General features: G+C 46.0%; 1 protein-coding gene across 1 annotated transcript in view; it reads left to right on the top strand.

Moving 5' to 3' along the window:
- sez6b (seizure related 6 homolog b) overlaps positions 1 to 13,218 on the top strand; it is an 80,295-nt gene that overhangs the window by 26,998 nt on the left and 40,079 nt on the right. The window contains exon 4 of the mRNA XM_070828634.1: positions 9,267 to 9,456. Within this exon, the coding sequence (XP_070684735.1) occupies positions 9,267 to 9,456 (190 nt within the window). The remainder of the gene's footprint in view (positions 1 to 9,266; positions 9,457 to 13,218) is intronic.

Raw genomic sequence — 13,218 nt, 5'->3', positions numbered from 1 at the left:
TGTTTACCCTGATTAAATTCCACGCAAATATCACCCGGCTGCCGTAAAACAAGCACACACACTCGATTAGGACTCAGTATTCTGCTGCTGGTGTGCGGACGGTGGATTAGTGGAGCTCATTAGCCCTGTGCATCGTTGCCTCCGTCCAAACTTTGTCTTTAATTCTGCTATGATATCATGATCCACGGCGTGATAAGGGAGGATTGTGACTGAAATACGTTTACTAGCAGGTGTGTTTGGTGACACCCCCACAGTCTGTGACTTTGCTCCCACCATCTTTTTTAATGATTTGGTGACTTTTTAAAGTCCTTTTTCTACTTTGAATCCAGAACCTTAATTGACATTTTGGGCAAGAGACTATGTTCATGCATCCGATAAAAGCCTGACAGGGTAACATCGTATCAGCGCAAGTCACAAAGGGATTCTGCTCAATAGTCTGCAGTAACTTGTAACACCAGCTATAATGGAAATGAATGAATGTGGTCCTGTTGGAGGTGACGGAGCAGAGCTTCACCTTCACCATCACCAGTATTCTGCAGATTATGAGTTTAGATTAAAAGCCTCAGGACCTCAGGATCACCAGATTACCATTAAAAGACAAAGGATCTAGCTCTGGTTGACCCATCTACGTACTGACAGTTCCATGACAGAGCAATGAAAGTTCCTCTACAACACGTTTTCCATCTGGAGAAGCCCTCCTACCGGCCGTGCAGCACCCACAGCAGTTTGCTGGGAAATGGGATTTGTTTGAGGAGAGGAGAAGTGAGGACGAGGACGGAGTGCAGCACTCGACACAGTTTGTGAGTGTTTTCAGATTCGTGTTGGCAGCTGGTGGAGAACATAGAGTCTGGTGCAGGCTGATGGATCTCAGGTTTGTTACAGTGGGATGAGGTTGATGATATCAGAGGTCCAGATGGCCAGCAGAGGAACAGCCCACACAGCTGATCGTTTTTCACAAGCGTCACCCTCTCTGTCGTTTTACTGCTAGTTTTACACACACGGCTGCTGCTCTGTCTGCCTCCTGCTGAATCACTGATGCGATGAGGACACAGATTATTCAAAGCAGGACCACTGAGGGCCTCTCTGTAACTCTGATGAGGTTATTTACTGCCTTTCAACTGTGTGGATGATCCTGTTCAAAAGAATAAAACCTTTAAAGTCTGAGATTCCTGATTAAATGAGCTTCAGACAGGTCAGAGGTGTCCACAGGCTCTACCTGCTCAGAGATGGGGGGGGTGTGGTCTGAGTAACTTTAACACACTGCTAAATCCTGAGTCACGGCCCACTTCATACCAGGAAAAGGCAGAACCGTCTCAAACTGTTCCAACTTTGAAATGAGACAACAGAGTGAAGATCCCGCCGCTCATAGTGAGATTCAGATGGAGAAAATCTGTTCTCAGCCTTTCAGAGTAATTGAGGACCAGCCTGAGTCTGGCTTTTGAAAATGAAATAATGACAAGTTGAATGCAGTAAATAGGATAAATATGGGAAGTAATGGATGCAGACTCGTGCTGAGAAAACACATGAACACAGTGAGAAGGTGGAGGCGCCGCAGTCGACGGTCCTGCCGCCGTAGTCACAGTGAATATTAAGTGTGTTCTGGCGCTGGTCACTGCTGCACAGATGGTTTCACTGAAACACCAGCCCGTCCCTCACCGAGGCTGGGAGACGATTTCATGCTTTAAAAACAGGAACATTTGATCATCTCTTGCATCAATCACTCTGGGGAAATGATGAAAGAATTCCAGTGCACTTAATATGCAACAGTAGAGTTTATTCATTATTGATAAGTGCTGTACAGTCCACTAATGTAGGAGAAGGAGCCTTTCTTACAGCCGGAGGGGGAGAGTGACCTGGAAACGGTCCATTAATGACGGTAGATCTGAAATGATAAATATCACGTTTCCCATCAAATCATCACGGAGAACAAAGTGGTTCTGCTGGTCTCTGAGCACACAGAGCCACTGCCTCACTGCTTTGTGTGTGCACTGTTTTTGGAAATGGGGATTTTTCCCAGTGAAAGTTATTTGAAAGGTCACTTGATAGTTAGTGAGGAGATCAGCTTCATGTGTGGGGGTGATTTGACTTGATCTAGATTGTAGAAGTGATCACCAAGGCTATCTCAGCCCAAAAACTGCATTTGTTATGTGTGTTTTTGTGCGTTACTTACTACTGTTCTGCACTCTGACACCAACCAGGCAGCTAATGGAAAAAAGGCAGCGCTCACAGGCTGCTGGAGGTCGTTGGAGGCGGCTGCACATCCATTTAAAACAAGGAAAGACAAATACACCTGGTGGACCCACTAATGTACATGACCCAAATTACCATGGTGATGTGGCTCACTTAAAGAGAGCGTACTGACAGATCTCAGTCCGGGATAACTCCTCCACTGTGAGATGATCCGTCCCATCTGAGAGGACGCTCACTGGACTGACTGACAGAGCGATGAGGACTGACGGCTGCTTGTCTGACAGAAGCGACACGACCAGTGTGGCACAAGGCCAAAGCGGGGGTGTCTGACGTAGAGAAGGAAGACACATTCATACTGGTTCGTTAACACTGGGGTTTAGTGGTTAGTGACCATCATGTCTGTCCGCTGTGGAGCACTCCCACATCACTGCAGTGAGGTGTGATGGGACAAGAAACTACAACAGACAGGCTGGACGATCATTTCCCCTTTGTTTTCTCCTCCAAAGCTGTTCGTCTAACCTGAACCGTCCGTCTGGCTCTCTCTGCTTTCAGGTGATGTTCCTGCACCTCCTTAACAAAAAGAAGATCTCAGAGACAGATGATGGTTTGAGGGGAGAGAGGTGACGTACTGGCCAGTGGTGGTGCACATGTTAAAGCCCTATACAGGCGCATTTCTGTCTGCAGGTTTCAGTCTATTGGCATCACATTTTGTAGAAAATATTGTCTCATTTTACTCATAGTGCCTTTAAGGGATGACTCCAGTATTATTAAACCTGCCCCCCCCCCAATGACTGAACTGGTCCAGCAGAACGAGCCTGAACTAGTTACAGTCCTTCTGTCAGAGGGCTTGTTTGGTCCACTGCCAGGCTCAGAGTGTTATTCTAAGTGTGTGACAGCATCATGGAAAGGATCCCTACAGAGAGAGACCTGGAAGATCCTTTTGGTTTAACCACAAACAGCACACACACCAGACTACATTCACTAAAACAGGGATTTTAGCTCACCTTGGTTGGTGAGTCTGTTTGTGTCTCCCAGTTCACTAGTTAGTTGTTTTTACTAGTTATAGAGCTCTATGCCACAGAGCAATGTGATCTATCACACACACACAGTCTGTGCTAGTAGTAAACACTGACTGCTGGCTCGGCTCTGCACAAGAGATTTATATACACACACAATACAGACTTGAACAGGAGATGGAGACAGTTATCCACATGTGATGATCATAACCACCTTTATTAACTCTGTGGGGTAAGTGGAAGGATGGAACTAATAAAGGAATATCTCATCTTATCTTGAGTGTGAACTTAACATGTGAACATGTGGATATCTTACATAAGAGAGACAGTTGGTGGGGAGAGATTTCCCCCACCAGTGGCCCTTTCTGACGGGCTGAGGGACGCCTCAGTCTGCCTCAGTCTGCCTCTGTTCTGCCTCCACTGTGACCCACTTCTCCTGCTGAAGCAGATGTTCCATCGACTCCATCATTTACTCACCTCCCTCTTAATTACTGCCGTTAATTAGCAGACACACACTCACGCGCTCAGACACATACATCACCTTGGAGGATCACGTGGACTGCACGGTCTGTCAGTCCATGCTGGGGACGGGATATTACCTGAGTATATGTGTAACACAGATCGGCTCTTTTGGGGGGCAGGTTCGGCGGTTTATGGAGCTGAAATTATGGATGAAGGGAGGAAGTGTGATGTTTTGAAGGAGCCAAGCAATTAGAGGGAAAGGCTCATCTTATTTTCAGCCGGCTTTCTGTCTGCGATGCACACAATCAGAAGATCAACAAGGCGTCTCCGAGGAGAACAGGAGAATATCTAACAGCATCCAGCATGATCCTGAATTACACCGGATCTCCCCCTCATTTCTCCCCGTCTTCCTCTTTGTGTCGCTGCGTTTGTCTACACACACACACACACACACACACACACACGCACACACACACACACACACACACACACACACACACACTTTGATCCATTAGTCAACACCATATCCCAGGGTTCCATCTGTCCCTGTTTTGCTCTCATCCTCCATGCTGTCCCCCGAAGTTGTCGGCTTATATTTAATGAGGGAGTGTCAGTTGAATTATTCAGCTGTCATTTGTTGCTTTTATAAAGTAAATGGATGTCAGAGAGGCTCCTCTCTGTTCCACACTGTTCCCTAGTTCCTGCTGCCTTTGTGAGGATTTAGTCATTCGCTATGTAAATATGTTGGTTAGTAACAGTGACACCCCCTCAGTTCTCAGGGATCCACTCACTTCATGTATTCCAGTAATGACGGGTGTCATTTCACAGGTGCTGTGTGTCTCCTGCAGGTCATGGTCCTCTCTCACTGTGTCACTCCCCCCGGGGGCCCGACCGTCCCGCCTCCACATCTCCTCATTCCCGTAGAATGACCCCGGCCCAACATCCGTCCGCTGCATTTCATTTGTTCCCTTCATTGTTCAGACTAACGGCAGCAGCTCCTCCTTTCGCTGAAGAGTCTCCGACATCTGTAAGGAGAAAACCTCTAGCGTCCCATAAGAAGAAGTTTAGTTCTTGTCTGCTAGTTTTGCTTCCTCTAAATGTGACAGGAAGTGTAGGACCATGTCGGCCTCACTGACAGGTGTGTCGGCCTATCAGCTGATCGCTGCTCGCTCATCCGTCCACACAGGCTCCAAACTCTGCTCTGACATGGGACTTTACTGTGTCTGCATTTGTGACATTCTTTACTTCACCCAGACCTTACTGAATGGGAAGGATGGAAACAAAGGACACTGCTTCATGTCTTCTTGCAACATAATTCACATAAACTTAGGTTTCTGATTGTTTGGCGTGTTTGGACTGTTGCTGCAGAGCTTGTTTCCATTCCTGCTGCTGTAGAGCAGCAGAGCTTCACAGAGGGACTTTAGCCAGAAGACAGAAACAAAGTGTGGCAGAAGATGACCTTAGCGGCCACACTAGCAGCATGGTCTGGGGACGTCCTGACTTTTCCTGTGGCTCAGCCAGCTTGGTTGATATTCCTGATTTTGGGGGGAATCTCTCTACACCTATCGGGTGGATTGTCGTTAGATGTGGTTCAGACATTTGGGCTGAAGGGTCATTTTCTTCAAGTGGCATCATCAGGCCCAAGTTTTAGTTTGTCAGCTGCAGTCCTCTAAAGACCCAATGAGTGGTCCACTGTTTCTACTGTGTGTGTGTGTGTGTGTGTGCAGACATGTCAACACTAATCACACTGTGGTCTCAGCTAAACAGGCATCCTCACCCACCGTAGTAGAACGTGTTTAATTTCCTCTGATAGCTCAAGTTGCATTTACTGGAGCCAGTGATTTGGATTTGAAAGTGTATTGTGATCCATTACGCTGTCAGAGTAATAACTCTTTCTGCAGACATGGGTTCACCCCCCTGATTATGTTTGTGAGGTACAGTTATACAGAAGCTGGACTGGTGCCAGGGCAAATTGGATTACGTCTCCCAATGTTCCCTCAAGTGTTTTATTATCCCTGAGCTGAAGGCATAATGTGATTACTTGGTGATGCCCTTTGTTCAGCACACTATTATCCTGATGCTGTGTCCATGAGTTCATTAACGGCACATTACGACTTGTTATACACGAGCACGCTGCAGAGGCTGCGGCCTGCTCCTACAGCATGACTCACTCATGTTGTGCTCAGGATTGATTGGCTCCTACTGTACGTGGGATGCAGGTGAAGTTTAAGTTTAAACAAGTGCACTGTAATTGAATAATGGACTGTACGCACAGTGTTATATAAGCAGTACGGAGTGGGTTTAAGTGATGGCAGTCATCAATCCCCCCCCCCCCCGCCTACAGTACATATAGCATGACTCATTATAACATGAGGGTGATACATGGGACTGACAAACTTAATTTAAGTTGTTTTTTTTCCACAGAGCTTTTAGATTCATCTTACAGTCTTCATCAGTGTTTGGAGTTTGTTTAGTTGTTGTGGCGGTGTCGTCACGTGACCTGGCGTGGATCCTGGCTCATGTTAAGGTGGTGGTACGAGGGAGGAGAATGAGCTCTGCTCATGAGTCCCAGCTGGTATGATGGGAACGGCCGGGCATCAAAGAAGCTCCACAGTCTTATTTAGGATGCAGGAGGACGTGGCTGCAATGAGCAACACGATGTGGAAGAGACTCTTTAGGTTATATTTTATGATCGTGAAACAAAAGAGTCAAATTCTTTAATCTATTTGTGGATCATTATCAGGATCACGTTCATGTTTATATATGAGATCACAGGAGAAACTGATCAGTTAAGACTGAATAGACTCTATCTATTCAATCTATTTTTCATGACGATGATGACGACACTAAAATAGTAACTTGATGACTGTAGGATCTCCTACATGTCTAAAGAGTGAATCCAAATAAAAAGGGTCATCATCTGCTCTGGCTAGCACCTAGCCTCCACTCTTTAGGCTGAGCTAAGCTAACAAGTCACAAAGGAACATCAAACCATTCCTTTAAAATAAATGCAACAGCGTCACTGGCGAAATGCTGACATCTACGGCTTCCCTCTAAAATGGGGGTTTTGATTAACTAAATCAATTTTTATTTTTATAGTCAGGTGATAACAAAATGTATCTCACTCAACAGGTCAAAACTGTTTTAAAGTCTTAGAGGTACTGAGATCCAACGATTCGAGACTCCCCACAGGAACAAGCACAATACCAAGTTAGTAGCAGACATTAAATGTAGAGAGGGTGTCTGCCCCCCCGAACCCAGACTGGAAGGAGGTTCCACAGCAGAGGAGTCTGATAGCTGAAAGCTCTGGCTCCATCACTACTTTAGAGGACTTTAGGAACCACCAGTAGGCCTGCAGTCTGGGAGCACAGTGCTCTAGTGGGGTAGTACGGTACTATGAGCTCTTTAAGAGATGATGATAGTCCAACCTAGAAGTGACAAATGTGTGGACTAGTGTTTTGCATCATTTATAGACATAGATGGAAAAAGGCAGTCCTGGAAATCTGTTTAATGTGGGAGTTAAAGGACAAATCCTGATCAAATAAGACTCCCAGATTCCTCACAGTGGAGCTGGAGGCCAGAGTGATGCCATCCAGAGTAGTTATGTTGTTAGAAAATGTCATCTGGCTTTATTAATAAGTATAATTGTAGTAGTATAATTGGGTATCATCTGCGTAACAATGAAAATATATGGCGTGTTTCCTGATGATATAACCTAGATGAAGCATATATAAGGTGAATAATATTTAGTTACTTTAACACACATACAGTAAATGTTCCACAGTTTGTATTCTGCTCATAAAAGTGTATATTCACAGTGTTGTTCCACCTCTAGACAATCGAGTGAAGTTTGGATGTTCATGTAATGTGAGCATACTTTTAACTGACACTTATGTCAGTGGATATACATCACTACAGACTCCCTCAGCAGCTTCTCTCAGGAGAGCTGTAGATTCATCTCCCTGCTCGCTGAGATAGTAGGCAGCTGATATGATCTATGGAGGGCCACGTGAAGACAAGACGCCTCCTTCCGTTTAACGCCTGAATAAAGATATACCTGCTGTGATAAACGCTGATAAAAGTGACATTTCTCAGCAGACGTGCTTTCAGCAGAGGAGACAAGCTGACAATTATCAGACCTATCTGCAGTGTGATCACTGAGCGCTGCTTTGTCCTTTTGGCTTTTTCCATATTTCTTACTTTTGATTTGTGCCCGAGCTTAATGCAAAGCAGACTGTTGGTAGAGATAAATGTTTGTCACTCTCTGCGCTACACTTCTCACCGCTCGTGCTTGAAGCGCAGAGGTCAAGGTCACAGATGCCTCAGATGTAGAATGAATCCATGAAGGCTGGTGCACCTGAAGCCCCTTCATAAGACGAGCCTTTTATTATCTGATCTGAAGTTGGAGAACTCTGTCTGCTTTGCTGTCTCACTGGCTGATGAATGGTAACAACAATAATGGCTGCCACTCTGAATGGATAAACTCAGTGCGAAGCCTTTATGCCACTTTTGAAATTATCCACAATAATGTGTGGAGCTGCTGTTGTAAAGTGTTAGCGAGTTGGGTGCAGTTTTGATGTGAATGGCCGTGACTGCAAATACATATTATGTAAATAGGGGAATTTACATCTGATTTACATAGGCAGGGAGAGACTCTGTCTTCAAGCCAGACTCCCACTCGTCTTTTATGGCCAGTGAACATCCTGATGTGGTCACTCTGTGTTCGAGCTTACACACCCTCCCAACAACAACAGTACACAGGAGAAGAAGAAGCACAGACACACAGCTACACCTTCAGGTGATGGGACTAGAAATAACTAATCATGGTAAAGTCCGTTCCTCACCTTGGAAAAAAAAAACATCCACTTAATTCCACTCAGTATCTTTTTTCCAGAGCTCTCAGTCACATCTAAAGGTCTTAATCAGTGGATGGAGCTTTCTTAGTCTTCATCCTATTAAAATCCTCCACATGCTGCATATTCTGCATATTCATTAAAGTGACTTAATGCCTCCTGATGTATTATTATGTATTAGACCATGCTAAAGATGCTAATATTATCATGTTATTCTAATATTCTAAACAACAGTGACGGCCAAAGTAAATGTTTTGTATCCAAGGTCACTGTGCGATCAGATCTGACCTGTGCTGATGATCTCTCCCTCTCTGGCCATGGGGGTGTGGATGTCGGCTCTACTGTGTCCTGACGTGCTGCTGTAATGAATCAGGCACTCGACACACAATGAAAACCACAGCACACACAGGTTTCTTCATAAATCTGCCCCCCAGTGTGGGACCTGTGGCAGGATGCTGCTGCTGGGCCTTTGTGATCACAGAGTTCATTAGTTAGAGGCTCCACATGCCACAATCTGGATCTTCAGTGCGTTGCTTTTGATATGAGGCACATTGTGTTTCTTAGATGCTTACACTTCTTTTAAGTTCTTCTTTTTTATATGGGACTCTTTTATAGATTTATTGTGGCTTAAATCAGGACCTGAGAGCGAAAGTTTGTACCGTCTCATGTGTAAATGTGTGCTGGTATGACAATAAAGTTCCTTGAATCCTTGAAATGCTCTGATGCCCTGTGTGTTTCCTGTCAGGTGATGAACGTGAATCTCTCCGAGGGAGACAAGGTGGTGTTTGAAGACGTGGGCCACGGGGAGAACACCATGCTGGCCAACGAGTCCATTCTGATGAGAGGGTTGGTAGTCCGAAGCCACAGCAACCAGATCTCTGTCCGCCTCCACAGCCAGAGGCCTCAGGCTGGATCAGTCCTGCTCAGATACCAAGGTAAGACTCACCTGATGCTGTGCCTGTGAGGCCAGTGCAAAGCTAGATTTGTGAGGGAAAACCCAAGGTGACACTGAAATGGATTGATGGTGGTAACTCCAATTGATGCCGTGGCACAGCGTGGAAACTGTTTTCTTTTCTAATCAGAGTCAAGTGTCCATCTTAGTCATACACGTGTCAAACAAAGCTGTGATCGCTCCAGTGTTCAGGAACGTAACACTGAAGTGACTGCAGATAAAACTGAGCTGCAGGTGAAGTTTTTATAAACTGTTGATAACGAAGTCAGGACTATGTTAGCAGTAAGTTAAAGGTCCGTGGGTCACACTGATGATGATGCCACCTCAGCACATCCAGAACCACTCCACACCTCTCAGTGAACAGGACCATAGAAACAGGACCAGTCAGGATCCAACGCTAGAAAATGTTCTGCTGTTTTCTGAGCATCACTGTAGCTGACATGGAGTCGGTCCTGAGCTCCATCACATGTTTACAGACAGTTTTATCATGAGCAGAAGTTGTGGAGACTCCATATATACCCACATATATGTGAACCTGACCTGTTGGGCCGACAGCACGATGTCCAAGATAAATGCACAGTTGTCTGTTCTCTGTTTTTGGTGGATTATGTTCTCTGGTGTTTGCTTCTGCTCAGAACCAAGTTGTTAGCCGAGCCTCAGACACTCACACCTCCGACATCGTGCACACTCAGCACACACCCTCACTGATTACTCAGACCCTCCTGAGCTCTCCTACATACTAACCAGCTAATCCTCAAACCTCGTTTTGTGTTTGTTTGTTTGTTTGAGGATTCAACAACAGTTTCATCTTTTTGTCTTTTGGAGAAATAAGGAGCAACATTTTGGAACAGAATCCTTCATGTTAAAGACATAAGAGAGGCTTTTCAAACATGCACTTCCAGTGAATGGGATGTTGAGTGTTTTGTCTCAGACCTTCAGGTGCTTTGTGGCAGTGAGCTTCTCTCTGTCAGAGACCTGCTGTCAGCCCCGTGGTGGGCTCACCCCCCCACCCCTACACCTTCACCTATCAGTTACTGTCCAGGGGCCGTCCCAGAGACGGGAAAAGCCTTCGTCCTGCAGCCTGCTAATGACAGAGGAGTGAGCTGCAACTCGTTTTCTGCTGCTGCCTTCGTTTCTTTGGACCAACAGTCCATGACGGCTTTAGTGAATGTGTGATGGCGTTTTAACAGCCCCCAGGAGAGGGGTCAGCTCAGCTGCTGCTCACATTTCAGCTCATGAAAACTGAGCACAGACTCCACTCCTGAAATCTCTTCCTCTCTCCTTGTTTCTTCCAAAGCTGTAAACTAGACGGCATCATCATGGTTACCTGCTGCTTAAAAGCAGTGTGTGTTGTGTTTGCTGGTTCCTCCTCAAACAGGATATAACTAGATAAGGATTCAATGTTTGTCAGGAAGTCACAGATTAGCTCGTTTTCCATTTATCTAATGAAGAGAACTGGGTGCACCGTTGGAGGTGGGGGCCCCTTCATTTCTGTGAGGGTTGCTCAGTGGAACACAACATTTGGCCCCTGTGTAAGACTGACTCCAAAGCACCAATATTACAAAATACTCCAGTAAATCAATGAGGAACAGGAAGTAAACAAAGCTCAAATGGGCCCATGTAGCAGTGAACGCATCATCGCTGCTTCTGGTCACACTGAATAGGTTAAATGCACTTCCTCCACCCACCAGGTGACGGTGCTGGTTGGTGAGCCATGGTAGCTATTTAAAACTACTTCATGGAGTGGATTAAACTAAATGTTCTAAATGTTCCTCTGACACCGTAGATCCAGTAACACAGCGGCCAGTTAAAGCTGACCATAACCAATGATACCCAGCTCAGTGTTGATGTCTGCTGGTTTTAAAATGCATTTCTACAAGTGCAAAGACAAACAAAACCTGACTGAAGGTGTCTGTGTGATTGCAGAGAGGTCTGTCACAGACTTCCTTCAGCTAAAGTGACCAAAATATTAAGAACAGGACTGCACTGAGGCAGCAACATGTGTGTGTGTGTCTGTGTGTGTGTGTGTGTGTGTGTGTGTGGTGTGTGTGCATGGAGGACTGATATTAAAAGTGAGAATCAGGACCAGTGGCTAGCCCCCCCCATTCTCCCACATATTGGTTTGTTAAATTCTCTCCTCTGAGACAATCTTGTCTTTGTTCGGCTCTGCTAGAAGCTTGATCAGCAAGAGGAAAGCCCAGGCCTACATCAGGTTGCTTGTTGCTCAGCCCCACACAGAACACTGTTGATGTTTAGAAAGAGTTGAGATAAGTATGTTTCTAAGTGTAAGTGGTGGTTAAATGTAGAGTACATGTGATGCTGAACGGAGGGTTAGGAACAGGTGTGTGGGTAGATGACCAGGAGTAACCTCCCTGACTCCGCTCAGGTGACAGACATGGGGAGACAAACACACATGAGGGAGAGAGACGGGGGGACCAGGGAAGAGACACCAGGATCCTACCAGTACACCAGAGTACAACACGGAGAGTCAGTGAGCAATAATAACACGTTACAACCATTTGCAGCCTTTAGTTCGACTCAACTGTACAAGTGAAAGTTCCCACACCTTCAGCTAAAACTTTCCACATTAATACTCAATTTTGTGCTTCACCATTCAAATCCCTCCCAGATCCCCCCCCCCCCCCCCCCCCCCCCCCCCCGGCTCTTTGTCTGGAAAAAAAGACTATTTGGATTGCAGTGGCTTGAGCAGTGGAGGAGCGCGTGCTGCCTGAGATAGCATTCATCACACTGAGTTGCTGGTGCCACTTATTGTTCCCAGGCAGAGAAAGGAAAGTGCAGGCCAGGCGGCGGAGGAGGAGAATGACGGACGGGCGCCGCGGATATGTGATTGTATTCAGGGGAGAACATGCTCAGAGCATGCTCCCATCACTTTGCTGCTATTCTGACATGTATATGACATCCCTTTGGAAATTCTAACCACATCCCAAGTCAATATTCCTCTGTACCAGGGAGCCTCCGTACAGCCTGTACCCAGACAGGCTGCATAATAAATCTCATTTTATGATCCTGCGTGTGAGGCCACATACAATATGTGACCCACAGAAGTCATTTTCCCGTGTCAGTCCCTCAGCAGACACCGTTTTAGCAGCCAGCATGGTTCAGTGGCTGCAGCTACACAACATGTAGGAGCCACAGACTGTACGGTAGCTTTACAGTACTGTTCAACATTAAGTAAAGGAAACACACCTTACATGACCGACGTGTGGTCCTGCTCCGCTCCTCTGAGAATTAAGGGAAATTCACTGCACTGCATTAAAGTTCCCCTTAAATACTTTAATTCTGAAAATTGCCAGCAAGACTTTTAATTACCAGCTTAAAAAATATATTGACCTGTCACCACAGTGAAGTGGCCAGTGGCCATTAGAGGGGTAACAAACTGGGGTAATAATACGTCTCAAACAGCAGCAGAGAGCAGAAACACAGACGTGTGCTCTGCTGACTGGCTGCTTTTGGTGCCACCTGCCAAAAGAGACGTTTTCTTTTAGATCGACAACATTTATGTTGTCACTGCCACCGAGAGGTGACGAGGGGCCGCTGTCATTATCATTACTGTTATTACTGGAGGGGGGCAGAGTGTCATCACCCGCTGTCTGTCCACACTCCCAGAGACACTGCTGTTCTCAGACAGACAGAGAACGGTGGGGGGGCTGAAGTAAAGTGCCCCAAAACAACAGGCTGAAAGATGCTAAAAGGCTCCACAGAGCCTGGTGACACCAGACTAGTT

Source organism: Pempheris klunzingeri, chromosome 4, assembly GCF_042242105.1.
Source record: "Pempheris klunzingeri isolate RE-2024b chromosome 4, fPemKlu1.hap1, whole genome shotgun sequence".
NCBI classification, from domain to species: Eukaryota; Metazoa; Chordata; class Actinopteri; order Acropomatiformes; family Pempheridae; genus Pempheris; species Pempheris klunzingeri.
The sequence above is the reverse complement of the archived record's forward strand: the minus strand, read 5'-3'. Positions and strand labels throughout refer to the sequence as shown.